General features: G+C 41.1%; 1 protein-coding gene across 2 annotated transcripts in view; it reads left to right on the forward strand.

The window, feature by feature from the left end:
• Positions 1-27,935, forward strand: part of LOC121906556 (collagen and calcium-binding EGF domain-containing protein 1-like) — a 39,276-nt gene that overhangs the window by 8,723 nt on the left and 2,618 nt on the right. For both annotated transcript variants that reach the window (XM_042425496.1, XM_042425567.1), the window contains exons 3-10: positions 22,321-22,373; positions 23,413-23,547; positions 23,907-24,044; positions 24,470-24,603; positions 24,927-25,041; positions 25,522-25,661; positions 26,655-26,690; positions 27,030-27,065. In XM_042425496.1, the coding sequence (XP_042281430.1) occupies positions 22,321-22,373; positions 23,413-23,547; positions 23,907-24,044; positions 24,470-24,603; positions 24,927-25,041; positions 25,522-25,661; positions 26,655-26,690; positions 27,030-27,065 (787 nt within the window). The remainder of the gene's footprint in view (positions 1-22,320; positions 22,374-23,412; positions 23,548-23,906; positions 24,045-24,469; positions 24,604-24,926; positions 25,042-25,521; positions 25,662-26,654; positions 26,691-27,029; positions 27,066-27,935) is intronic.

A 27,935-nucleotide genomic window follows, 5' to 3' on the forward strand; every position in this document is an offset into this window, starting at 1 on the left:
TATTTGTATTTAGGGCTAATTAGCAAATGCTAGCATGATAAACTAAGACAGTTAACATGATAAACATTCTAACTGCTCAACATTAGCATGCTGGCATTGTCATTATGAGCATGTTAGCATGCTGATGTTAGCATTTACTGACTGACTCAGTGACTTGAAAACCTGAATTTCTTTAGTGAGTGACTTGATTTGAAAAACGTGAGTTAGTAAAAAAGAGTCAAACCTCTCATCTCCACCATGCTTGTGTGATTAAACCATGCTCTTCAAGATCTTGTAATTATACCCTAAAACTGCAATAATTCTGCAACAAATGGCAAACTGGAAGAATGCCCACACATTTTCCACATAAAAAATAGAATGTTTTTGTAGAAGCCAAAGTAAAGCAAAAACACTCTTCAACCAGAACAATCCAAACTCCTCTTACCCTGAAGTGGTCGTCTCAGGCAAACCTACATTTCTGTGGTGACGCCTTTGCAAATTTTCAAGTGTACAAACTTTTATTGCAAAAGGTAACAGAAATAAATAACAAACAACAATAAACAAAAAGAGATTTATTTCATTCATATTTTTAGCAGTGTGGCCAGGTGTGTCTCTCACATTCTGCATTGATGATTTGAAATGTACGGTCGTCAATACATCCCATGTTTCATTTATGCCATTTAAGTATCTTATGAAATCTCATTTTAAGCATACAACTCGGCCAATCAGAAGCTTGAAAACTCTTAGTTGCAAACTCATTTTGTGTTTTGTGTACCCAGAAATATGAAGTCATCACCACATAAGCTTCCATTTTGCACTTCCTTTTTGAGTCTGGATTTTCTCGTTTCACTAAGTAGTGGGATGAGTTCGTGGGCCACAGCTTTGGACTTTGCTTGGTGTTTTATGCAATCTGAATTCCTTCTTAAAAGGTTTATTTAAAGTTAGCTGTTTGTTTGCTGATGACCATGCATCACTTGTCTTATCTCTTCTCTTAAGACCTAAAGCCTTTGCTTGTTGTACAAGCCATGCCTAAATGTCTGTAGAGCAGACACCAGTGGTAATGAAGGTCATGCCACAGCGCATGTTTGTAGTATAATTTGAACAAGCAAAAGTTCTGTATTTTTCTTTTTGTTTTTTGGTCATTAAGAAAGAGGTGACAATATTACAGACCTTTTTCCCATGGATGGAAACTCTCAAAGTAATTTATAAGAGAGACTGATTCATTCTCAAGCACCTAGTACAAATTCAACCCCCACCACCCACGCACAGTTGTCCTGTGTATCACCCAGCAACACTGAAAGTGTTCATTACTGAAACTCAACTGAGACTGACTTAGTTCCAGGCCTGGACTCCATCTTCATCTTTCTAGTTCTATCTGTTTTGCTCTGGAGAGACAGAAACCAGGCCTCCATCTAGTAGCCTGAGTATTAATGCTGGGGTTGAGGTCAGGTCAAATGGAATAAACAATCTGTGTCATACATGCCATGTGTTGTTTTGAAGTGTGCATAATTACAGAAGCTGTTAGAGCTTTGTGCTAACCAGATAAGGTCAGTCAGGTTGATGGTGAGAAGTTTATCTTGTCTTTTTTTTTTACTTATTTGACAAACACACATTCTTAATAATGAAATGTAGTTTTTAGTCATTGTCAGAAATTATCATTTTAGTTTGACCTGAACACCAGCATCCTCTACTTGTGCTGTTAATTCCACCTCTTTGGACTGCTCTGGGATGTGGTAGGATGAGGCCACACAAGGGAGCATCTCTAGTGTCATGGTCCCTCTGAGAGATGAGGATGTGTAGAATTTCAGCTGTTAAACCTCTGAAATAACACTGAGCTGGGAGACACAGAGTCTGCTGCAGGGTGAATGACATCCTGACTTCAAAACTCTTTCAGACTGGATGACTGAATAACAAACACACTAACTTATTTGTTGACTGACTCATTGACATGATGATTGATGAACCTACTGACATATGTGAGTGAGGATAGCAGGATCGATGGCTAAGATCCCTGTATGTCTGGTGTATGTGATGCATATGTGTGAGAACATGTGAACATTGCTCTTTGACACCTTCATTGCAGGGCAACAGATAAAACAGGGTTATCTCTAAGTCTTAAGCTCCCTCTCATCTCCTTTGTTTCCTGCTGGATTTATGGAATGAGACTTGGCTTTCACCTCAACTCTGCCTGGTCTCTGCAAATACTTTAAAAGCTGCTAAGCTTCCCACCATAAACACACTCACACACCACACATCCTTGTGAAACCCCAGTGTTAGTGATGCATCACTAAGTTGAGTAGTAGTGATGCATCACTAAGTTGAAAACTTATGTGAAAAAACAAGCCTACTGAGAGCTGTTCTCATGCAGCATAAAGTGCATAAAAAAGACCACAAAATCATCATCAGCTCAGAGACATGCAGCAACACAGCAGATTAGATAAAGAATAAACTGAGGTAATGAGTTGTCCAGCTAAGCAAACACTGACAAGACAGTCATTGAGACTAGCAAGACATTTAAAGAGTAAACAGAAAAGATAAAGACAAAGCCAGAGACATACATAGCATCCCAGTAAGTGAAGAAAAACATGATGTGGTAAGCTGCTGTATGGGGTTCTTATTCAACAATGAATGCCTGTCATTCCCAAATGGAAAAGCTGAATCTACTCAGATGCATGTTTCTCTGATTGTAATCTAACGCTTTGAACACAAAGAACTACAGAAAGTGGAATAACAGCAGGAGAGATGAATAAAAAGAGAACTTGCTTCTGCGCTATGGCAAAGTTGTCAAAAAAACAAATCCATCTACTGCATCTGCAGTTTCTCAGCGTTGGGGTGCCGCTCATGTGGGTTCACTTAAGTTTCAGACTTGTGCAGGGGAGATGCAAAGATATTTGTTTGATATATTCTTCGTAAAAATATAAATTAAATAGTTCTTATAATAGGACTATGTAAAACTTAAAATAATTCCATCTGATGCACTTTTGTGCTCAATGATCCATGTTTTACATTTCATACTGTTCATCGCAAATGGGCCAGAGCAGATCAGGATCATTGAGCATATTAAATCACTATATATATATATATATATATATATATATATATATATATATATATATGTAAATAAAAAACAGTACAATAAATGAAAAATATACATAGCAGTGAGAGGGACAGGAAGGTGGCAGATGGAGACAAGGAAAGAAAGTAAAGTAAGGGGGGGGAGTTGGGGGGATTTGGAAGCGAAGGTATTTTTTGATCCAAATGAAATAAAGCTGCACCCTGGCAGGCCGAACGCTCTCCTCAGTGGGGGATTTGCCTGGAAAACCATGTAAAGGACTATAAAAAGAGCAAGAAGGGGAAATCAGAGCAGGGAGGGAAGTTGCTGAGTGTTTTTCTCTCTCTCTCCTGTAATTGGCTCCCCACCTCGATGAGTACATGTGGTGGGATGCTGACAGAGGTTCCACTAACTGTCGGTGGATCAGACGTTCAGCAGCTCCACTCTGTAGACACTGACATGACATTCACTCAAACTATTTCCTCTCATTCTTTCTGCATGCATTACTGTCATATTTTCCATTACTGTCACTTTCTCTATTATCTCTACCGTCTCTCATCCCCACACATCTCCATCCTTTCTGCACCCTCTCGCTTTTGCTTTTCCTTTGCCTTTTCCCTCCTCCTCCCTGGAGTTTTACATTGCTGTCTCCTGTTTTCACTTGTTTTTCCATCTCTTTCCAGTCCGTACATGCTGTCTCTCTCTCTCTCTCTCTCATTTGTTCTATGACTCACCTTCACTCTTCCTCCTATGTCTATAACTCTGTCTCTGTCTTCTTTTCCACTCTACCTTTTTGTTTTCCTCTTTAAATCAGAGACATCAGCTGTTTTATAAATATGTGAGTATATTTGCATTCACTGCAAATGTTTCGTGGTCGTAGTATAAAATACAGATTATGTGTTCCACACACACAAACACACAGTAAATTTCCTTTAATGCAGCAGTGCTGTTTAGTCGGAATAGCTACCTTGTGGGAAATCGGGGAGGCATGTTCAGACAGACAAGAGCGAGAAAAGGCACAAATACACTCACTGGCTACTTTATTAGGTACACCTGTGCCAAAAAAAACATGAACAGTGTTAAACAATTACATAACAGAGTTTTGAAAGTCAAATCCCTACCCAACTACTTCTGAACACAAGCTGAGAGCAACTTTATGTAAGCTAACATTATTGCTACTCTGGGCAGTGAACCTGTTGATGTAGCATCCAATAAAAATGGCTACCGCTAGCCAGCTACAGTTAGCAGTAAGTAATATAATGTCTGTTGGTAAAGGGGCTAATTCTGTATTTATACTCACAGAAAGACAAATGATAAAAGACAAAAAAGTTGAGTGCAAACGTACCCTTTAATTATTCTTGTTTTAGTTGTATTTAAGTTCTTGTACCATACTGGTTACCATATATTTGTGGCAATGAAGTGGACAGCTAAAGCTAGATTTATGCTCAACGCAGTATACCTGGCGTGATGGTGCGAGTGCCAAAAATGCTGTCATCGCATCTTTCGTGTCGAGTGCTAAAGCCCCACAAGTTGTCATGTGCCTCTGATTTGTAACTAAGCACACACTGCTGAGAGGGACTTCCCAATGGTATAAAGCTGCTCTTCTGTACATAGTTTTGTTATTATTTTTGATTTACATGTGTGGAAACAATACAAATATGTGTGTGTTTTTAAATAAACACTTTTGTATTTACAATGTTTGTGTGTGTGGCTTATTTCACAAACAAAAAAAAACCCACCTCACTAGTTCAAACAGCCTTTCCTAATGACTGTGTCCAGCGAAATGAAGAATTATTACACAACATTATTTCATTAGCATATTTGTACAGTAGCAAGTTAAAGTAGCATATAAATGAGAATTGACTCCAGTGTCCTTCATACAGGGCTACTACCGATGTACTATGTGAGCTTTAAATCATGAGGTTCTATCCAACTCTTTTTTTTTTTTTTTTGTCAAAATCAAGTTCTTTAAATATTCATGACCATTTGAATGTGGAATTATACTAGTGAGTTGATATATTTAAAAAGCACAATATTTGTTTGTATATTTAAGTTACATGTCACATTTCGAAGCTCAGAATCTAAGAACTGTACTCAGATGGGACCTTGAAAGTTCTTAGGATAATGATGTTTTTCTGGTAACACTCGTTGACTTCTTGCTTATTGTTAGGTTGAGCAGTACGCTCTTAAGTAATCATTAGTAGTTCCTTCTGGCTTTTTGGCTGGCTGGTAGTGGGCAGGGCTTATCAATTAACCCAGTGGCCCAGGTGTGATAAGGCTTCTGGATAACAGCATCCAGTAGTGATTTTGACACTGAACAGCTGTGAGAATGAGACTCGACACCAGAATAACTTTTTGTCCTTAGCTATGTAATCTGCAAGCCAACTACGACTACCCCCAGCTTTGTTTAATTTTGGGACCAACCACCACCAACGAAAAAAACTTGAACTTGCCACTCGTGGGGAGCTCCTGGTTGGAGCTAGCTGCTGTTGCTGACCGGAGGTAAGCCCCGCACACAACCCACTGCCAGCTAGTCTTATTTTTCCAACCGCAATGAACTTGCCTTCAACACGCCAGAAACCGAACTGCCAGTCGTTTTTGTAACACTTATACGTAACACAGAACATTTTGTTTGTACACCCCCTGGTGTTTCGGAGAATACTGCAACAAACAACGCATTGAGCATTAACGCCTTTGTGCATGCTAATAGCTCACGCGCCATCTGTGGAGGTCCGCACCACGATGTCTCACGCGAGTATAAACAAGGCTTAACGGTCTGCATCTCTTTATTACAGTGCTGAGAGACAGATGCAGAGAGAGGGAGCGGAACTGACAGAATGTATCACATCATTGAAGTGCTGTTCATCTGTGTCTGGTTGTAAAGACAGCAGGCTGCTTTCTATAGCAGGTGATGAGAAGCAGGCATGTGTGTGTGTATTTTAACATTCTCTCACTTCCATGTGCTGTATGTTGGTGTGTGGCTCCAACACTGCAGGGTTTAACGCTCAGGGCCTGCTGGGATCTGCAGTCAGAGGTCCCCCTCTTACAAGCCATAAAACAAGCCATTATATCACTGCTGTCGCTGAAAAAAAAGAAACCTCCCACCGCAATTATCATGTTGTAGCTTTTTTGTCTTGAATTGAAAATGTGCACTTTCATGTGTTGAGTGAATTTCATCATCCCTTACAGTCCTTATGGATTGTTAAAACCCTGGTGTATTTTTCTCTCCCTTTCTGAAAAATGTGCTGTTAGCACACAAAGTTATCATCGCTCAATGATAATATAATCCATGCACCTTACATTTCATCAGCAGACCCGGTAGGCTTGTCCTCCAGTCATAGGATTAATACAAAAACGGACAAACAGTAAACGGCGTAATTAGGTGCTAAAACCAGTCATGTCAAACAGCAGGAAACTTCTCACTGAAGAATGGAAAGAGGTGATTTGATTTTGGTCTGAAACAGGCAACAAGGACCAGATGCCTCCATCGGTGTGTGTTGTGTGTTTGGACATATGTGAGGGAGTATGTGAGTATGTTTGTGCATGGGTCCATGTGTATGCTGTTATGCTTGGTAGATGTCTGGACTGAATACTTCCACATTTTTATGTGTGTGTCTGTCTGCATGTGTGTGAGCACAGGTGCACATAAATGAGATCATCCTTTATGCTTGTAAATGTGTGTGTACAAAACAGTGGATAAGTGCAGCCCGACTTTGTAGATGTCTGGTGGTATTGAGTGCGATGACATTTGATAAATATAAATGTATGTGCGTACATATACAATATGCACATATTGTGTGTATTGCGTGTGTGTGTGTGTGTGTTCTGGTGATTGAATTCCCTCTTCCAGCAGTCTACTGTTTATCATGCAGAGAGGACTTTACTGAGGCACTGACAGCTCTGTCTTCAGCTCAGTCCTCATCACTGACACAGACAACAAACTAATTCTTTGCCCTCTCAAGCAGCTTGTGAGCTCGAAACGTTAAAATACGTGGTGAAACCTCTGCTATCACCAAGTAGAAAGAAATAGCCGGCTCACACATAAGGGCAGCACGTTCAGACTGAACGCGATCCGCATACGGATTGTTTGCATTGCATCCAGAAATCCGCAGGGGCATCCTATTCAAACTATCACTCTCTTTTTCCCTTTGGCGTTTTCTCTCTGTGTACTTTGGACGGTGATCAACAAACCTGAAGCTGTGGGAACTGTAACCTGTTCATTTTTCTCACACTTGGAGTTGACACAAGATTCTTTCAGCAGCTATACCACTTTTGAGTGCTGTTTCATTACACTGAGAAGCACTTAACGCTGTCCTCCGTCTTCGTTTTCTCAGAGAAATCTTTTACGAGGCCCTTTGAGTTACGCTTCCTGTGTTTAATGGAGGTATAATTGTCTTTGTCGAGCTGTAGACCCGTCGGACCTCCCCAAAAACTCCAGTCATCACCTTCCATCTTTTTCTGATTAGTGCGCACCTGAATGGCCCTCTGGACAAGCACAATAGCTGTTTTTCTTTCTTCTCTGTTTTGCGTAAAATCTGCTCCAGATTAGCTCTTTTGGGCCCTTTTATTGCTGCACTGTCATTGTCAATACCTCAACAAAACAAATCACCAGCCAATTGATAACAGACTGGAACGACATTGTTGTTGTACTATTGTTTGAAGTCAAGAAGCCCGGCGGGGTGCATGTGCCTAGATGCATGAAGGTTTGTCTCATGAAACAAGATTGAAAATAGAGAATAATGGAGGTGTGGAGTGTAACAGCTTGGGGAGTTACAACTGAAAACAGTTATAAATCTTGCAATATCCCAAGGATTTTCCAAAATCAAGGCAGTCACAAGGCCGTTTAGAAGACTTGGAAGACCTTCTTGGTCTTATCAGTCCATAACTTTGAGCTTCAGTGACATTCTCTGGTGAGATTTTTGGTAAATGATCCTCCTTAAAACAGTTTTCCTGTCTGGCATGAAAACGCAACCAGACACATCATTTTGAGAGACCTTTCGTTAGCTTGACCTCACTGCTTAGCTGCTTTCACTCACCCATATCTGGCTCTTACACATCCCACTTTGATCCCTGTTAACCCTCTTTCCCTTATCTCTGTGACAGACCGACAGTCACTTTTGTTTCTCTCTGGCTATGCTGCCATTTATTTAATTAATTGATTAAGCTTAAGTGTATTTTATTGGTATCAACAAAGGGGGGGAGAGGGATGTCAGCTTCATTCTGTGTCACACACAAATAGTGATGTGATACAGTACATTCTGCCAGGCCAATTCTGGTTTTTCATCCACTTATTTTTTGCCAATGTTTGATGCCAAAAAATTATACAATGAATAATGATGGAAACACATTGGTCTGATAAATAGTAATATTATGATATTTCCTGTGGTTTCCCAAATACTTTCACAGTGTGGGCAGGCGGCATCAACATCTGGTAACAAAGACATTCTTGGTTTGAAACATTACAGACCTTGAAATGCCATCTGTAGAATATTCCTGTGCTACACAGGAAGAAATATGTATAGCTTGACATGACAGATCAATACTGTTCAATACCTGGCTTATAAGGTAGATGTTTTTTCTTTATGGAGCTCTGTTTTAGTGATCAAGAAACCATGGATTCACTTCAACCAAGCTGATGGAAAATAAATTTTATTTATGGCAACATTTTAAACATTTACTTGCAGTTGTTTGCATAGAAATATAGCTGGAAACATAGCTCGTCTGTCCATCCCTCCCCGTTTCCTCCGCACACATGTTCTCCGATCATTGTTGTCTGTCAGGTAGGATACCAAACCTCCAGATCCCTGTAGATTTGGACAGAGCAGATCACATGTGCGTCTGTCATAGAAAGCAGCTCAGAGGGTCAGAGATGCCACATTCCTGCAGTGACACTGAGCCTGGACGAGGTCACAGAGGCCAGAGACCGCTGGGAGAGCTTTGTCAGCCCTGAGACACACACACAAGATTTTGAAATCCTGCTTTTAATCTTCTTGAAACAAGCAAAACAGTACACATGTTCCCAGGGCACAAAATTAGCAACAGCCACCAGCCAAATGCTGGTCAAATATGTGAGTGGCTGGTAGATTTGCTTCACTCACCAGCCCAAAAAACAATGGTAATCTATTGAGCGGCTGGTTAAATTTGGCCGGTAGACAAAAAAGTTAATTTTGCACCCTGCGTGTTCCACAATAAAAGTTCCTGCCCCATAATGACAGAGTCTTTACAAACCCATCCTGTTTTGACCGAAAACAACAGTAGTTGGTATGAAGTGGGAAAATGAATCATTCGCCTTCGTTTCATTAAAAGCTAGTCAGTGGTTCCAGGAATCATGCATGATGAAACAAGCAGGGTAGTTTACAAAGTGTCACAATGAAGTGGTGAGATGCTGCATCATCATCAGGTTTAGTTGGAAATCTGGTCTGCGGATTCTGAGGTTTTGTGTGTGATGGAAGAATGAGGAACAACGGAGGAAGAACGAGGTCTACTTTCTCCCACACAAACACTTTTAATAACCTTTCCAGTCAACTAACTCCCCTTATTTTATTTTATTTTCTTTTCTTTTCTTTTTTTAATAATCTTTTTATTGTTTTGGGCAGTGTAAAAACAACAATGTCAGGAGTATAGACATTACAATCAACTATGCCTTCTATGAACCCCAACCTACTTCCTGTTCCACCCTTCCTTGCATGGCAGTACATAATAAAAATACATAAATAATAAAAAGAGAGAAATTAAGGATAAGTTAAAGTACTAAAATAGATAATGCAAAGAATTTAAAGTGATACTGATGGTAAAAATAAAAAATTTCGAGACAAAATATAGGATCATGAGGCTTGTACATATATGATTTAATTAATTTTATTTATGTTTCATTTTGGCCAAGAAATTACTGGCTTAAATTGGTTAAAGGAAGAGTTTGACATTTTGGGAAATACACTTATCTGCTTTGTTTTGTTGAGAGTTAGATAAGAAGATATGGAGGTACCATCAGCAGACGGTTAGCTTAGCTTAGCATAAAGGGTAAAGTATCTGCCAAACAAGCCCTCTTAAAGTCACTAACATGTTTTATCTTGTTTCTTGAATCCGTACAAAACCCGAGTTACAAACATCGGTTTTACAGGGGGCTGTGTACTGAGCTATTTCTTGGCCAGGCGCAGTAACTTCCTGTAGTCTCCACTGTAACCACATGGTGCTGACAAGACCTCAGGAAGTTACTGCGCCCAACCAAGAAATAGTCACACGTAACATTAACTTTCATAAAACCAACGACACTTCAGTTTTTGTAAGATTATACCAAGATATAAGTTAATTTGTGAGTTTAAGAGGTGGTGGTCTATCAGTTCCACTAACTGGCTGTAGCTTCATATTTAGCATACAGACATGAGTGGTATTGATCTTCTCATCCAACTCTCAGCGAATACGCATGTTTTCCAAAATGTCAAAGAAATATTTCACAGCTCAACATTGTAATGAAGTGAGAGAAAGACAGAGAGGGAGGAAAATGTTGCTTTCCCTTGCATTATTCAGTCAACTCCTCTGTAATGCTGAATTTCCAAAAATCATCATGAGCACTGAAACCTCAGCAGTCATTACCTGAGAGAACAGAGGCAGCAGGAAGGAACAAAGAGGCAAGGGATATTATGATAGCAGTTAGCAGACACTCATAAAAGAAATTTCCATTTGAAAAAAACAAAACCTAAAATGTGAAAACTGAACATTGACATACAATAGCTGTATCAAACTATGCCTATAATCCTGGAATAATGACAAAAAAGAAATACGAGTGAGGGAAAAAACGTTAAAGGGTGTTTTTAAAGATGGGGTCAGGATGGGAAAATAAGAGGAGAAACGATGAAAAGATGAGGCGAATGGGGAGAGGTGAGGCATAACAGAGGAATGGGAGGTAGGGGAGGAGGAGTGCAGGTCAACCTGTACTCTGGTGGAAGTGATTCAGACCTCCTGTGCTCCAGTCAAAGCTCCCTCTGTTAGGCCAGAGCTCTGATGTTTCCCCTGAGGCCTGGGTCCTGGAAGTGGGCTGGCAGAGGAAATAAACAGAGAGGAGGTGCTCACGCTCGCCACACTAACACCTTCACATATGTATACTCACACAAGCTTAGAAAGAATACATACACACGCAATTATACGGCAACACAAAAAAGAGCTGAGCATGTCGCTCTGCGCAACACCTTCACACCTTTAGGAGGAAGGTGACATACTGTAGAGGCTAGTTTTGTATAATTTTTTGGTGGAAAAAACCTTAAAACAAATAGAGAACAAATTTCAGTACATACAATATGTAAATCTCTTTAAGGACAAGTAGTTACAGGTTGGAATTTGTGGAGCTTCATAAGACAAATGGGTAAAAAAGTGTGAATTCCTTTAACCTATTTGTAAAGTACTATAAATGTGCTTTCACTGGGGATTAAAAAAACAAAGGGCTTATGGATAGAACACCTTCTGAAAAATCTCTTAAACTCCCACTAGAGCAGCAGCAAATTAGCAACACATTGAAAAGACAAAAACAAAAAAGCTCCACATCAGAAATGAACTATTCTGACTCCCACAAGAATATATGAAATATTGGACAGGGCAGACCATGTGTTTTATTGTTGGTTTCATCATGCTAATGTGTTTCAGCATAATCCATCATCACACCATCATACACAACATGACCTGCCAAGTTTTTTGAACCATTCGCAACTGTGAGGGTTGCTGTGCAAATAAATCAATTACAGCACGGTTGATGAATACAACATGCTGTAATTGTAACACGTATAAACCACATTAGTAAGAAGCATCCATCAAAATGACAAGACATACGCTCACACTTACACACACACGACCGCTCTCCTGTCCTGGCGAGTCAAGAGGCCGTTGACCTTCACTGAGCTCCACTTCCTGTATTCCTCCCACCAGAGTCCCAAGAGGGAAACTTTCAGCTGACAACAACCTTCATCCCTGTCTTTTAACCATCCTCCTCCTCCTGTTAATGTCCTCCTCCCTCATCTCTTACCCGTGGCATTTCCTCCCCCACCATCTAAACATCCAGCTGTGTTCATCCCACATCTCTAAAGTCTGAGGTGGTGAACAGAATATGTGGTTCACTTCCAAGGACATCTGAAAAGGTGATACTGAAGCTTCTTATAATCTCCCTCAAATGTAGAAACCCTACCTACAAACTGGTACAACCAAACTCTGTAATGTGAATGGGCTCATAATGTGTAGTGACTGCAGCATCGTCTAAGGAAAGCATCATCCACACTGTGCCCTGCTCTCAGGACCCCTGCACTGTCTGAGTGAGGGACTTTGGGAGGTAGTGGGGTTTTCTCGGGGTGCTATAATGAATATCCTGTCTTTGTAGCGCATTCCTGCCTGCGAATGCACAAATAAATCACAGTAATACTGGATGGGAAACCATAATAGTGAGCTTTCCCCCCTTGGAAGGAGACCCCTTGCTAAAGTACATAATCTTCAGTGTAAAGTGATCCAGGCCCAGGCCTGCCTCTGGATCCTGTCTCAGTGTTTCTTCCAGTGCCGCCGTGCTGATTTTGGCAGCAGCTTCAGCAGCAGAACGGGGTCGGACGTGGGCCTGCTTGCACCCCTTGCTGGGCAGGTAGCTGCTGGGTCAGCCACCAACAACACAAGTGACTGGTGATGCCCAAGGGCCAGAGAAGAGGATGGGACAGGGCTGAGGTTTAGGATGCTTTGAATGGTATCGGGTCATTGTGACATGTGGAGAAGTTACGACATACTGGATGGATGATTATTCAGCTTTAAGACGCCATCCTCGAAACACACCACTGGGCCATGTTGAGATTAATTCTTTTTTTCTTACCAAAAATCAGCAAGAATTTTTTTGCAAATTATTTTCAACCAAGCCATCATTTCAGCAGCCTGGCAGATCTGCAGGATCAGTATCAGAGCCAATCAAGGCATTTCTTAATGGATTGGTATGGGCCAGTTATTTGTTTATTGCGATCTGTTGCAATCTGGATATACAAGCTGTCAAAAACAGCAGCCAGCAGTTTCAGCTAATGATATCCACACTGACAGTGTGTCAGCAAGCGATGTGAGCAGAGCCAAGAGAGGCTGTACAAATCCCGTCCAAACCTTCCTGTCATCCAGGCTACAATGTATTTTCTTCATACAGAGCTAATCAGCTGTGAAACATATGTAAATTAGAACTAATTACGACTATTATGAATTTCGGTGTGGGCCTGCAAAGACAGAAAAATCAATATTGCAATTCAGCCCGTACAAGATGGTAGACTTAAGGCCTTACTTGCTACAGGCTGAGCCATAACATGACATACGCTGACCGCAAGCAGAATGCAGAACAGATACGCTGCCAATGAGACATTCTTAGTAACAATATCCTGTATCGTGTATACCATTTAGTGCCAGACTTTCAATTTAATGCAATCATTGTGATGAGCTGAACAATTCACTACTTGTTTATTTGACTTCTTGTCTATGTCACCACATCTGGATACTTTTGTTTTATTACACTTTTGATAAAACACTTAAAATGTGTCAGTATGGGGCCAATATTGTAGAAATATTATTTGCCAATGTGTGAAACTGTATCTCAATTTGTACATGTGCACTCAGATTTGTGAATGTGTACAAGAATCTCTAGATGTGCATAAGATGTTTACCTGTGTATAGGAATCTGAAAAATGTTCTTTTTGGCACAGATTTTCAGAACTAACTAAAAAGAATGCATATGTCATTTTTGGGGGGTGTGCCTAAAATGCAACTGAAAAAAAATCTCTGTATTTCCAGCTTTTGAAGCAAATTACTTAAACTTCCCAGCCATTGATAAAAGACCATCTATGTTTTTTTTAGTACATATTTCAAATTTCTTTACATGTGTATAAATCTTATGCATCTTATTGATTATTTGTTCACACATTTACAAATCTGAGCACACATACAGATTGATATTGCTACAATAGTTAAAAGGTATAATAAAGTGAAAATGCTTCGTACATTCTCTACATCTACTACATCTCTACATCATTACTTTCATACCAGTTTAGTGAGGTCTCTCCTGAGGTCCGGTATGGAGTCCTCCACATGGCCATTCTGCTGGACTTTTATTTACTGCTGGTTTTTATTTACAGCATTTGTGTAACAAAGAAAGCCCTGTTGATCCTGGGAAATAAACATTTGAAGTTGGACCTGGAAGACAGATAATCCTGTTTGGTGCTGTAGTGTAAAAGTAGCTGTTCAACTCTTTGAGCAATCCTGGCCTCCACAAGTCTTGAGAGGACAGAAAAATATTCCTCTCTATGAAATAAAGATGGAAAAGGCAGACACCTCATCAGGTTTCACAGACAGAGGGCAACATGAGGCCAACAATATGTCAGTCTGAAGAGAAGAGACAGAGATTATGTCAACAACAAGTGAAGCTATGGAGTGCACTGTGAAATAAGAGGCCAGTAGAATGGCCTGAATATAAATCGACATGTTTCGAATCACAGACTCGATGTAGGGTGAATGAAGTAAAGTGCACAGAGAGGACATGAAAAAGGAGAGAGGAGGAGAGGGAGCTTGCTAGCATCATAGAGCGCTCTCACTAATAAACCCTGACTGACATTAAAAGGCTGTACCCAATTACTGGATGGTATCCCAGCCCTCACACAGACTCACACACACGCTGTATGTACACATGTAGTCTCATGAACACACACACACACAGTTGAACTGGGTTTTGGCATACTGGTTACAGATTTTTTTTTTTAATAAATGCTGCTGATAATTACTGTTTGGTGCCCATTTTCAGCGTTTGTCCAATTTCATGCAAAAATTATACTACCACACTATTATATTGATCAAAAAAACACACTCTCTGCTGTGTGTAATGGTCTGTGTTTTAGAGACCATGTCATGTCGACCATGCCTGTTGCCTGCCTGACCAGCATACTTTCACATTCCAAAACAAAAACGCACGGGTCACCTCTCCCTCCACCCTCATCTGCTTGTCCAGACAACTCAGTTTCCCCTGTCCTGTCCATCGAAGACACCCATGGGAGAGATGCTGAGGCTGCTGCATTGCTGACTGACAGGCTGCCTGTCGATGATGTTTCTGGATATGTAGTGTGTTGTGGAGATATCAGGCTTTCACTGCTCTGTGGATCTTTTAAACTACTTGTTTCTCTGCTATTTGCCACAATGTTGCATCTTGCATTGGTACTTGCTGGACACCTCTTAATGTCTTTGGTTGAGTGCAAAACTTTTTCTGTATTTTGACAAACCCATCTGTAAAATTTAAGAGTCCACTCGTGCTTCCAATGGCAATGCCAAAATGCTGATGTTTAGCAGGCATATTTTCCATGTTTACCATCTTAATTTAGTGTTTCAGCATGCTAATACTTGCTAATTCACACTAAACAAAAGGTACAGATGAGGTTGATGGTAACGTAATCGGTTTTGCAGGTATTTGGTCATAAAAAAACAATTGAACAAACTGAAATGACCTGATGACTTGATTCTAGATGAAAAGTTAAAGGATCACAAAAGTCATTGAAATTCATCCTGAAGGGAACATGAATGGGTGTACCAGATTTCATGAAAATGTATCTAATAGTTATAGGAACATTTCACTCAAAATCACAGCTGTCGGCCTCATGTTGGTGCTAGAGGAGAGTCATGGGATCACCAAAGTCAGTAGGGTTCATCCTCTGGGAACCATGACTGTGTACAAAATGAGGTGGCAATCTATCTTGTAGATGTTGAGATATTTCACTGTTTAAGTGAAAATGTTGTCCTGTTGGTGGAGCTAGATGAAAATTAATCAATTCAAAGTATAATCAAAGTTAGTAGAATACATCCTCTGGGGAAAGTGGCAGACCGACTGACCGACACTGTCGTCCAAAGAGCATGTCACCTGCTATGGCTTTCTAATGGGGGCTCCCATGTAATCAATGTTTGTTGCTTAAAAGCTCAAGTGGTAATACATTCTTATAGTTGTTTTACAAAAAACACCTGTTTCATTTCCCACCTACGGAGGAATTTCTCTTGCATCCAGGACCTCAGTTGTGGAGGCAGTTGCTCAGAGTTGTGGCCAGAAGGTCATCGGTGCCTGTTGGGGCGGCAACCCGAGAACCCGCTGGTGGACACCAGCAGTGAGGGAGGCCATCAAGCTAAAGGAGGCCTTTCAGTTCTGGTGGGCCCAGGGGTCTCCTGAAGCAGCAGATGGGTACCAAAGGGCCAAAAGGGCGGCAGCTCAAGTGGTTGCTGAAGCAAAAATCTGGGTTAGGGAGGAGTTCAGGGAGGCCATGGAGAAGGACTTTTGTTTGGCCTCAAAGAAGTTCTGGCAAAACTGTCAGGTGACTCAGGAGGGGGAAGCATGTCTTAGCCCAGGCTGTTTTCAGCAGGGGTGGAGAACTGCTGACCTTGACTGGGGACATTGTCGGGCAGTAGAAGGAACACTTTGGGGATCTCCTAAACCTGAGTGACATGCCCACTGTGGAGGAGGCAGAGTTGGACCACACTGGAGAAGCCTCACTCATATCCCTGGCAGAGGTCTCTGAGGTAGTCAAAAAGCTCCTCAGTAGCAAGGCTCCACATGTGGATGAGATTCTGGACATTGTTTGGCTGTCATGGCTGGCATGCTTCTTCAGTGTTGAGAGAAGGTCGGGGACAGTGCCTGTGGACTGGCAGACCGGGGTGGTGGTTCTCATTTTCAAAAAAGGGGACTTGAGGGTGCGCTCCAACTATCAGGGGATCACACTACTCAACCTCCCGGGAAAGGTTTATGCCAGGGTGCTGGAGAGGAGTCTTTGGCCGATTGTCGAACCTCGGATTCAGTGGGAACAATTTGGATTCCATCCCGGCTGTGGAACAGTGGACCAGCTCTTCACCCTTGAAAGGATACTTGAGGGGTCATGGGAGTTTGCACATCCAGTCCACATGTGCTTTGTGTACTTGGACGACCGTAGGGTACCAAGTCCATTGCCGTGAGCCATGCGGTCCGTATATAACCACAGTGAAAGCTGTGCCCACATTCTTAGCAGTAAGTCAGACTCGTTCTCAGTGGGTGTTGGGCAGAATGTCATGGCACAGCCCGGGGGAGGAGAATGTCCAATTTGGAGACCTCAGGATTGCTTCTTTGCTTTTTGCAGGTGATATGGTTCTGTTGGTTTCAACACACTGTGATCTCCAGCAGGCATTGTGACCGTTTGCAACCAAATGTGAAGCGACCGGGATGAGAGTCAGCACCTCCAAATCTGAGGCCATGGTGCTCTGTCGGAAAAAAGATGGACTGTTCTCTCTGGGTTGGGAGTGAGTTGCTGCCCCAAGTGGAGGAGTTCAAATATCTTGGAGTCTTGTTTATGAGTGAGGGTAAGATGAAGCATGAGGATTTCAGGCAGATCGGTGCAACATCTGCAGTAATGCGGGCGTTGTACCAGACTGTTGTGGTGAAGAAAGAGCGGAGCCAGAAGGCAAAGATCTCAATTTACTGGTTGGTCTACGTCCCAACCCTCACCTATGGTCACGAGTTTTGAGTAGTGACTGAAAGAATGAGATTGTGGATACAAGCGGCTGAAATGAGTTTTCTGAGGGTGTCTGGGCTCAGCCTTAGAGATAGGGTGAGGAGCTTGGACATCTGGGAGAGGTCAGAGTAGAGCCACTGCTCCTTTGCATTGAAAGGAGCCAGTTGAGGTGGTTTGGGCACCTGGTTAGGATGCCTGGTATGAGACCCCAGGGCACACCCAGAACACCCTTGGAGGGACTACATATCTCTTCTGGCCTAGGAACACCTTGGGATCCCCCAGGAGGAGCTGGAGGGTGAACGGCTTATTTAGTCTGATGCCACCGTGACCTGGTCCTGCATAAGCGGCGGAAAATGGACGGATGTACCTGTTTCAAGGTCTTTAGAGGCCACAGAAGCACATGCAAATATATGACTGGTGAAGAATTTCATTTTAATTGAAGAATAAAAAGTAAAAATTCTGTTACTATCATATCAGCAGTCCCAAATGGTCAGGACAAATTCACAGTTTTTGTGTAGCCCTCAGTTTTTGTTGTCAGAGCAATGATCAGTTATAAAAGCAGGGTCATCATCTTTAATAAAGAAGGTAATAGCCTCTGATTTAAAGGAGGCTGTGACATGTAATGCCAGAACCAGATCGATTTGAATCTTTAAGTTAAATAAAGTTTAGGATTTAATACAAAAGTATAAACCTATGGAGTTCTTGTGCAGGACAGACTCGCATCTGTAACACATTATCCCAACTTAGATGACTGATTGATTGACTGGCTGACTGATGGACTGGATGATTGACAGTGTTCATCTTAACATTCACTCTCCTGTCTCCACCTCAGCTCCGTCCCAGCCTCATTCATCCCACTCAACACTCCCAACTAGGCTGCAGATTAAAGCTGCTCTCATCTGGATCTCATCAGTTTAGGCCAGCCTTGCCGTTTTATAGGTTATTTTTCATTCAAGAGAAGGAGGGGGTGATCTCAGAGTGATTTAGGGTTACACACTGCATGGAGGCTGGAGGAGAATAAAAGCAACTTGTTGTCTTGAGGGGGCCATGAATGAAGCAGCATGCTAAATCCCCTCCGGTAACAGCATGCAGTTTTTAGGAGTGGAGTTGTGCATTTCTTCCGTTTTCTCCAAGCATGTGTGTGCGTGTATGTGATATTTGTTGTGTGGCTATGCAGCTCCAGTTTCTGAGCCATTTCCTCTCTGTTTTTCCAACTGTAATGTCTGTAACATGTGGTGGATTGTTGTGGGAAGTGTCATTGCCAAACACCATAAATCAATTTGGGGAAAAAATGTTTCCCAATATTCATTGCACAATGCTTTATTTAAAAAAAAAATCTTCCAAACTGTTCAAGCTTACATCACAAAAGCAAGGACTGTAAAGGTATCAAACACTTGAGTGCAAGTAATATTTTTTAGTTGTTTATTTGATTCAGGGTTCAAGCATTCTCAAATGATAGCCAAAATGGAATAAGAAAAGCCAAAACTGCTGCTGCTCTTCCTTATATTTATTATTCCTTATACACAGGTTGCAATTTGTGAGGGGGGATGTTTTTTGAAATGTTCTTACTCATGAAAAAAATCCGAAACACAGTGGGCCTACATAGACTATGGAGCCTATTAGGCATTTATAAAATAATTATGAACTCTAATAAAACAGTTACAAAACTTGCATGTGACCACCACATTTGCAGGAATATTTTAATCCACTTTAAAAAAAAAAAAAAATTAATCAAATAGTGTGATATTTTCACTCTCAGGGATGTTATCATGATGATGTGTCATGCCTTTTCCTTTCCTCATCCAGACACATAGATGTGATCATATACAACAAAGCAAAAGGTTAAATGCTAATTTAACCTCTTACCAGGCATCCCTTTTTTGTGCACAAGCCCAAAAATAATGTACAGGAAGTAAGGAGGTTACTTTTCTTCAATCTTTTTGATTTAAGTCATAACCGTGGTCTTAATTAATCTCAATAAATCTTTAAATTTTACAACCAAACAGTCAGAATGAGTATAGGTGATCATGAAAATAGTGCCACCAAGGCTTAAGTGTTGCACTGGTGGGACAGTGTCAGGTTAACATGCCACAGTTAAATCCCTCAACGCTCTTTTCAGTACTGTGGATAGCACCACTCAGCCAGATGTGCAAATACACTTAAAGGACTAGTGTGTAGGATTTAGTGGCATTTAGCGGTGAGGTTGCAGATTGCAACCAACTAAATACTCCTCATCCTCGCCCTCCAAGTGTGTAGGAGAAACTATAGTGGCCGCGAAACTCACGAACAACGTGAAAGGCCCTCTCTAGAGTCAGTGTTTGATTTGACCTTTCTGGACTACTGTAGAAACATGGCGGTGCAACATGACAGGCTCCGTGGAAGAGTACCCACTCCCTATGTAGAGATAAATGACTCATTCTAAGGTAATGAAATCACAACGATTCTTATTTTCAGGTGATTATACACTAATTAAAACATACTTATGAATATTATACCCCATTTCTGCCATAGCTGTTCTGCTAGATGTCCCTCTTTTACCCACATCCCTGCAAATCTCCTGGGGGAAGGAGGCAACCATAGATGTATTATAAGAGCTGGATACCAAACCGAAAATGGCATCTATTCAGTCCAATAAGAAGTGCTCGCCCAGAGCATATGCCAAAAAAGTTTCTAGCTTCTTGGTTTACTTCCAGGGGTAAGTGCATATTCTGGGGGTAACCCACTCAATATGCACAGTAGTGTTTCTCCCACTGGCCCTGCCTGTGAGTTCCCTGCTGAGCAGCGGCGCCATATACAGCTCTTATAATACATACATGGAGGCAATTCCTCATCCATTTACTGCATCATCAGGTAGCCTAGACGCAGTGTCATCTCCATTGTTGTGAGTGCTGACAGTGAAAGTCCATTCCTGATTTTATTGTTGTTTTCATTAAAGACTGTTCTCACGTTGCAGTTCTTTACTTGGAGAGAGAGGGATACATTTTTGTTCTGACTGGGGATAAAAATAACTCAGCAGAGGCAGGGATATATAGACCAGAGAGGGGGAAAATCCCCACTATCCCCCCGGGCAAATCACACCCTGCTTGTACATGCATATATTAGACTCTCTTACAGTGGAGTAAGGCCAGAGGGGAACAGGCTGCTGAGGTGACAATCAGCTGAAGTGTTTGCAAGAAGCTAATAAGTATTTGCAGTGACTTTATAAACTGGCTGTGACCAATAAATGACAAATTCATTGACCACAAAAATGACTTGATTTAACTTCACCTGTGGTTCAAGATCCAGTGTGTCAGAATACATGTAATGTCGATACAAGTTTTACTCTCATGTAATAATTAAAGAATCGCATTTTTCAAATGATGACTTTCTTATCAGCCATGCTAGTGGTATGGTTTTAGGGACTGTAATGTTGGTGTGTCAGTCGGTCTGTCTGTCTGTTGGTTGGTCTGGAATCTTGACTACAATTGGATGGATTGCCATTAAATTTACTATAAATATTCAAGTTCCCTAGAAGATAAATTTTAACGACTTTGGCGATCCCCTGACTTTTTGTCTCGCATGAATGAATGAGCTGAATGAACTTTATTGACCCCCACAGGGGAATTTCATGTGTTGCAGCAGCTCAAAATTAGGAGAAACGTATGATAAATAAGATAAGATAACAAGATAAAAGATAAATAAAAACTAAAAACTAAATAAAAAACTAAAAACTAAGGACAATATATACACATATACACTATACACACCTGTCACATATACAAATATGACCTGCATTGGTAATACACATATGGTGTGTAGCATTGTACTGAAATATTACACTGGAAATAATTGCACAACAGAAAAATGGTACACAATCTAATTGCACATAAGATAAGGGTGAATTATAAGATAAATATGATGATAAGTAAAAGACAATAAATATGTTGATACTTAAGGCTCCCACCACAAGGTCCACTTTGTTGTTCTTTTGAAACATCTCAACAACTATTGGATGATGAAATTTGATATAGACATTCATGGTCCCCAGAAGATGAAGATAAAATCTTTGATCCCCTGACCTTTCACCTAGCACCATCATAAAAATTATAATTTGGTCAATACTTCCCTGCAGAACTAATTTATTAATTATCAAATGTTAGCACTGTAACACACTAAACCAAGCCACTAAACACCAAACTTACTATACATCAACATGCTAGCATTATCCTGAGCATATTAGCATGCTGGTGTTAGCATTTAGCTCAAAGTAGCGCTGTGCTTAAGCACAACCTCACATAGCACGGCTGTAGACTGTTACATTACTGTATATTTGTGCTCTGCCCTGCTACAAAACATTAGGAATACTGTAACTCAGTTTGAAATAGTGAATTAATTCATAAAGCGGTCAGATACATTCTGGAAATATATGTTAAGCCTGGTCATTAGTTGAGGCAATTACCTTTTTTGATTAATGGTTATTGATGCTTTGGTAGCATGCACCTGTATTGTGTATGTGTATATTGTAATGTTAGTTGAAGGCTAGTATGGAGTAGAGAAGAGAGGATTATGTCAATGTTTATTTAATTTTAGGGAATGAAACATAAAATCTTCAAAACAGCTTGTCACACCTGATTAGATCTATACTCACCTACATAAATGTATAACTTCACACCTAAAGCGTTCTAAACTAACTGTTAATCTTAATGGTGATTCGCTGAACTGCTGACCCTGCTGCTGTGAAAAAAAAAGGCAAAGGTGGAAAAAGTTATATACATGATATATAACATAATTACTGTCTTTTTCTTCCAGGAGGAAATGCTGTGAAGGATTCAGGTTTGTGATGGGCCAGTGCATACCTGAAAGTAGGTAAACCAAACACACTATCCTCTAAGTCTGGCTCATGAAGTCTCACATCTGATTCTCATGCTCTAAATCTGATCTAGTTTCCCCATTACAGCAGTTTATTGATTAGAACAGGCTGCACTAAACATGGTCTGGAGACCACATTTGTCCATGTGGACCTCCAAAAAATTCCAGATAATTCTCTTATTATGGTCGACTTTGGTCAGTTTGGAGTAATTATGTTTAAAGAGTTGTTTCAGCTAACTTCCACATTGCTGGCATAAACAACATAACAGCCAAAAAGGAAATTGCCCATATTTCTGGCACTGACCACTTCCACATTTTGTTGTAGTTATCCATAACAATAAAAAAAGTATGAGAATTCAGGAATTGGACTTACCTAGTATCCTGATGATGAACATTGCTAAACCATAGTGACATACAAATTTAGTATATTTAGTGTCTTGGAGTATGGACTACATTGTATCTCTGTAAAATCAGAGTGAATTACATCAGCCACTAGAGGACACTGTTCCTCCATGAACATGGTGGACTATTGAGGACAGATGTCAGTGCAGCAGAGTCTCAGCTGGATGTACTAGATCTGAAATGTTAAATCCAGCTGAGTTGGACCACACCAAAGTTTACTACACAGTCTGAGGTTCCACTCTGTCTTCAGATGATGTATTTCTGTTTGCAATTTTTCACTACACAATCAATTAGTTGAGTATTTGCAGCAGCAGGGTGTGATCTTTATCAAACTTTATTTCTAACAAGGTATAATCTAAACCTTGTTGAACTACAGAGCAGCACTAATGTAAATCTGTTTCAAATCATCTATAATTGTCTTTTTTTCACCTTTCATTTAAAAGCATTAAGGGCTATGGTACTTTTCACAGCCTCAGGCATGAGCTTTAATTGGGGCATAAAAGAAAACAACCCTGGGATCAGATAAAAGACCTGTGCGTGATGATGCAATGGTGGTAGTGTTGTTTTTCAGACAGTGATCTAAGTAACTTTGCTGTGCTCAGTCCTCACACACTCTGCTTCTCTCTGTAGGTGTGGATGTGTGTGCTGCGTCGCCCTGTGAGCAGCAGTGTACTGATAACTTTGGGCGAGTTGTCTGCACATGTTACCCTGGCTATCGGTTTGACCGAGAAAGACACCGCAACCACAAATCTCCTTATTGTCTGGGTCAGCACAATCTCTTCTCGTTTCCCAGATAAATACTTTTGACAGCCATGACTATTACTGTCATGTTATTTTCTGGATTTGTCTTGACTGGAAGAACAGCGCCCTCCTCCAGTATTGTGCAGCAGTGCAGTTTTCCCTTATGCCATAAATCAATCCAGTATAATTCTCATCAAATCTGCACCCCAGAGGCACATAATGTAAAATGCCACATGGAAGCAATTATACTAATGTAAAGTTTCAGGAAGGTTATTATACACACACTTAATACCCTTGTTTCACAGTAACCTCCCAACTTAGATTTTTATTTTCTTTCTGATAATGTATTTAACATTTCTTTCATTTTCTCCACACATATACAGATATTGATGAGTGTGAGCACCCAGGCGGCAGCATGTGTGACCATGAGTGTGTGAACACAATTGGCAGCTTCCTGTGTCGCTGTCGCAGTGGCTACATACTAGCACCAGATCAACGCTCCTGCATCCCCGTTCACAACTGTAAGCTTCTAGTTTGTCAGTGAGCCTGTAAAGCTTTACAGGTTTTGGGTGAAACACTGGCAGAGACAGATTCACTGTCCGATAGTACATTTGTCCTGTTCATTGCTCTGTGAGGGGGTTAAGGCTATGAAGTCAATTATAATGCATGAACTAAGTTATGAGATTATTAAACTTCCACTGTTTGAGGGTTTTGTAATTAATTCATGAGGATACTGACATAACTCGTGTTTTTCTGTCAGCTTGAATGGGCCCACATGTCAGGCAGTGACTAGGAATATTATGTATAAATTCATGTGTGAGATAGACAAATACTTTGGACTTAATCCACCAAATAGCACATGCCCAACACAACATATGAGAAACTGCATCTGACTGCCTGTTAGAAGGATTTTACATGTGCTGTCAATCTATTTTCTGTCTTACAGTGAGTTCATCGGGGAAATCAGACACCTTGATGAGTGCTGGTACCTGCTCATTCACCTGTCAGGATTTTATGAGCATGAAAAACAGTCTGTTGCAGCTAAAACTGAGGCTGGGAAACACACAGTTACAAAACCAGGTACCATGTCTAATTTAGACAAGCTTAACAGTGAACCAAATAGTATATATCAATTTCAGATAGTAAGACTGTCACCTAATAAAATACAGTCCTGTATTTCTTATTTGTCATGGACAACATACAACATTGATTGTTTACTAAATTTACTACAGCCAATGTGTAAATGTGTTGCAAATAGTTAAATTTAAATGTTCAGATTTGGTTTAAGACACCAGAAAACTGAGATGGATTGAAATCATAATGAAGAGAACCACAGACCCTACCTTGCTTTTCTCCTTTTTCTTCTACTTAATTTTTCTCTTCTCTCCTCTTTGTATTTGAAGGTACCTGACCTGGACAACAGCAGTGATAAACCATCTCTGGGGAGGGCAGGAAAAGGTCCTGACAGCCCTTGTCTTCCTGGTCTACCCGGTCCTCCAGGAGCTCCTGGGGTCCCAGGTAATGTAGCAATAACTGCACAGTTAGAGACAGAAGTCAAATCTTCCACAGTCTCCAGATATGTGTGCAGCAAGAGTTACTGGTTGATGTTCTCAGCACTTGCAACCGTATCCATGTTGCTTATATTTGCAAGAATAACAAAACTTGCCAAACTTGCCAAACAAACACCAAAAACATAAGACAAAGCAAGCAAGATGAAGGTATATAAGGTAATGTACTGTGAAAATTTAAGTTAAAACAAGCATGAATACAAGCAATCATGCAGACAAAACTCTGGCTGCTCTAGTCAGTTCTACAGTAGTAACCCTTAAATTGCCAAAACCAAAGCTTTAAGGTGACAAGGATTAACACACAGTAACTGAGAAGCTTAGTAGGGAGGTTAATATTTCTGTGTTCTAATATGTTATGTGTTACTATGATGCTCATGACTGTCCCGTTTCTAACAGTTGTCTTTATTGCTTTACCCATCTGTCCTCATAGGGCACCCAGGAGAGCCAGGAAACAGAGGGGACCCAGGGGACTGGGGCCCGCCTGGCCCTAGGGGTCCACGGGGAGACATGGGGCCCATGGGTCCAGAGCCAGACCTGAAGCACATCAAAAGAGGCCGCAGGGGGCCAGTGGTAAGAAAAAAAAAACTGTTCCATAATGTAGGGGTTAGCACATTTGTTTTGCACACAAAAGTTTTTGAGTTTAGTTCCCACTGGAGCCTCAACGTTAGGACATGAAAGGAGCGTAAAGAAACTAACCAGGAGGTCAACTTAAACCACTTAAAACCGACATGTCAACAGCAAATAATATAATTACAAAATGATTCAGGGAAATTAGCCCCTGTTAAGAGGGAAAATGATACTAAAATGATAGCGATGACTAAATCTTGAGTTCTTAGGCTTGTTGATCAATAAATTAAAGCTTACCAGTTTTGTTTTTTCATTTGGATCAGCTGGTTTGATTTACGCAACTACTTCACATGAGCAATGATGTATTTATTCACTGTTCAGTGACAGCACACAGGAAGGAACTTAAGGTGGAGGGGAGGTAGTCAGTGTTATTTAAAAACAGTATGAATGAATTATATGTTGAACAAAATTTGCTTATCCCTGATAAAAATCAACACACCTAGTTACATACTGTTTAAGATTCCTTACCAACTACCTGAGCTACAAGTTCTCGTTAGTTTTGGCTTTAAGGAAACTTGTTATCACAGGAAAAGCACAGCTGTCATTAACATCATTAACGACGGCTCTGCCACTGGGCCCTGTGACTGAAACACGTCATTATTAGTTTTATTGATGACACCTGTTTTTTATCCTGTTTTGACATGTCAAAAGGTCTGCTGTGACAAAAGCCTCTCAGCTCTCATGTATGCTAATGTTAGCATGGAGCACAACTTTTGTACAGGATTGTGTTGCACCGACTGAAAGGAAGCAAGCTTGTAAGCTGTAACAACCTACATGTATGTGTTATTAACCAGAACGGTGTGTCCAGTCATCTGCACCACAAATGCCTCTCTCAACCCTCCCACCACAGGTTGTTCAGCTGACTACAGTTTTACAGTTGCTGTGGTGAAAAAGCTTGCTAAACTTTCTCAAACTTGTGTCTCATCATTTATGCAGGGACCACCTGGGGCACCAGGAAGAGACGGACTAAAGGTCATTATCACATATCTGTATTTCCTCATACTCATACTTTTTTTCAATTCTTGTCTGTGTATGCATGTGCAGAGCTGCACTGTTGATAGCTAGTGTCTACACTGGCTTTAGATGTGTCAATGTGAATGGAGTCCACTGAAGCTGCCACACTGTCTGCTCTGACTGGGTCATACTTGGCAAAATAAAATAGCCATCAAGCTATAACTGAAATGAAGCTTGTATCAAATAGTAAGAACTGCTCTAAACCTATCTGAATGAATTTGGCACTGAGGTGTATGTAAAGCTCTTTGAAAGCTGTGTCTGTTGAAACTGAGTTCATTTGGGTTTTCTCATCCACAGGGTGACAGAGGAACTCCAGGTCCCAGAGGTCCACCTGTAAGCTTATTTAAACATACATTCACATTTTAAAGCAACAAATCTCTGACTAAACAGATGCTTCATCACACTCCTACAATGTCAATTCCTTACCTTATCTTATGTCTTAGCTTAAATCTAGGATCAACATTAGTCTTTAAAGGATTTGGCTGGCCATTTTCTATATTTTTCTTATTGTAAACAAATCTCATGCACAGAGCCAAACCAACAATGAACCAATCTACTTACTGGTTACCTGGTTACCACCTTCTGGTGCTACTTGAACATGTCATCAGCAATGAACCTGGGGTCATAGGGTGTTTTGGGTCTTTAATCATCAGACACCCTCACCTGAGCTGTGGGTGATCAGTCCCCGACCTATGTCCAAGTGGCACACTACTCCACCGATCCCCCCTCCGGATCCACAGCCACCACGAGGCCTTCTCAGCAGCCTCCAGAATGTTCTTTGTGCCTCTTCTGCACTGCAGCCCTCTTACTCCAAGGAGTTTGATGAGTTCACTGTAATGAATAGCCAGCAAAGCCCTGGCTCCCAACTTTGACTGGCTCACAGCGGGCTCTCCAGCCATTTCTCCAGCACTCTGAGACAAGGTCTGTGTATTTCGCCCTTTTGCGCTCGCTGGCTTCTTCAATCCGGTCTTCCCAGGGGACAGTAACATCCAGCAGGGCCACTTGCTTTGTAGACTACGATGTAAACACCATGTCTGGGCGGAGTGCAGTGGTTGCAATATTTTCTGGGAACTTGAGCTGCCTTCCTAGGTCGACTTGGAGCTGCCAGTCCTGTGCGGTAGACAGAAGCCCCCCTGAGGAGCTAGGCTGGTGTTGTACCTTCTCCCCAGCTCTGATGAAGGTGATGGACTGTTTGGGGCCACG

Source organism: Thunnus maccoyii, chromosome 1 (assembly GCF_910596095.1).
Source record: "Thunnus maccoyii chromosome 1, fThuMac1.1, whole genome shotgun sequence".
Classification (NCBI taxonomy): Eukaryota; Metazoa; Chordata; class Actinopteri; order Scombriformes; family Scombridae; genus Thunnus; species Thunnus maccoyii.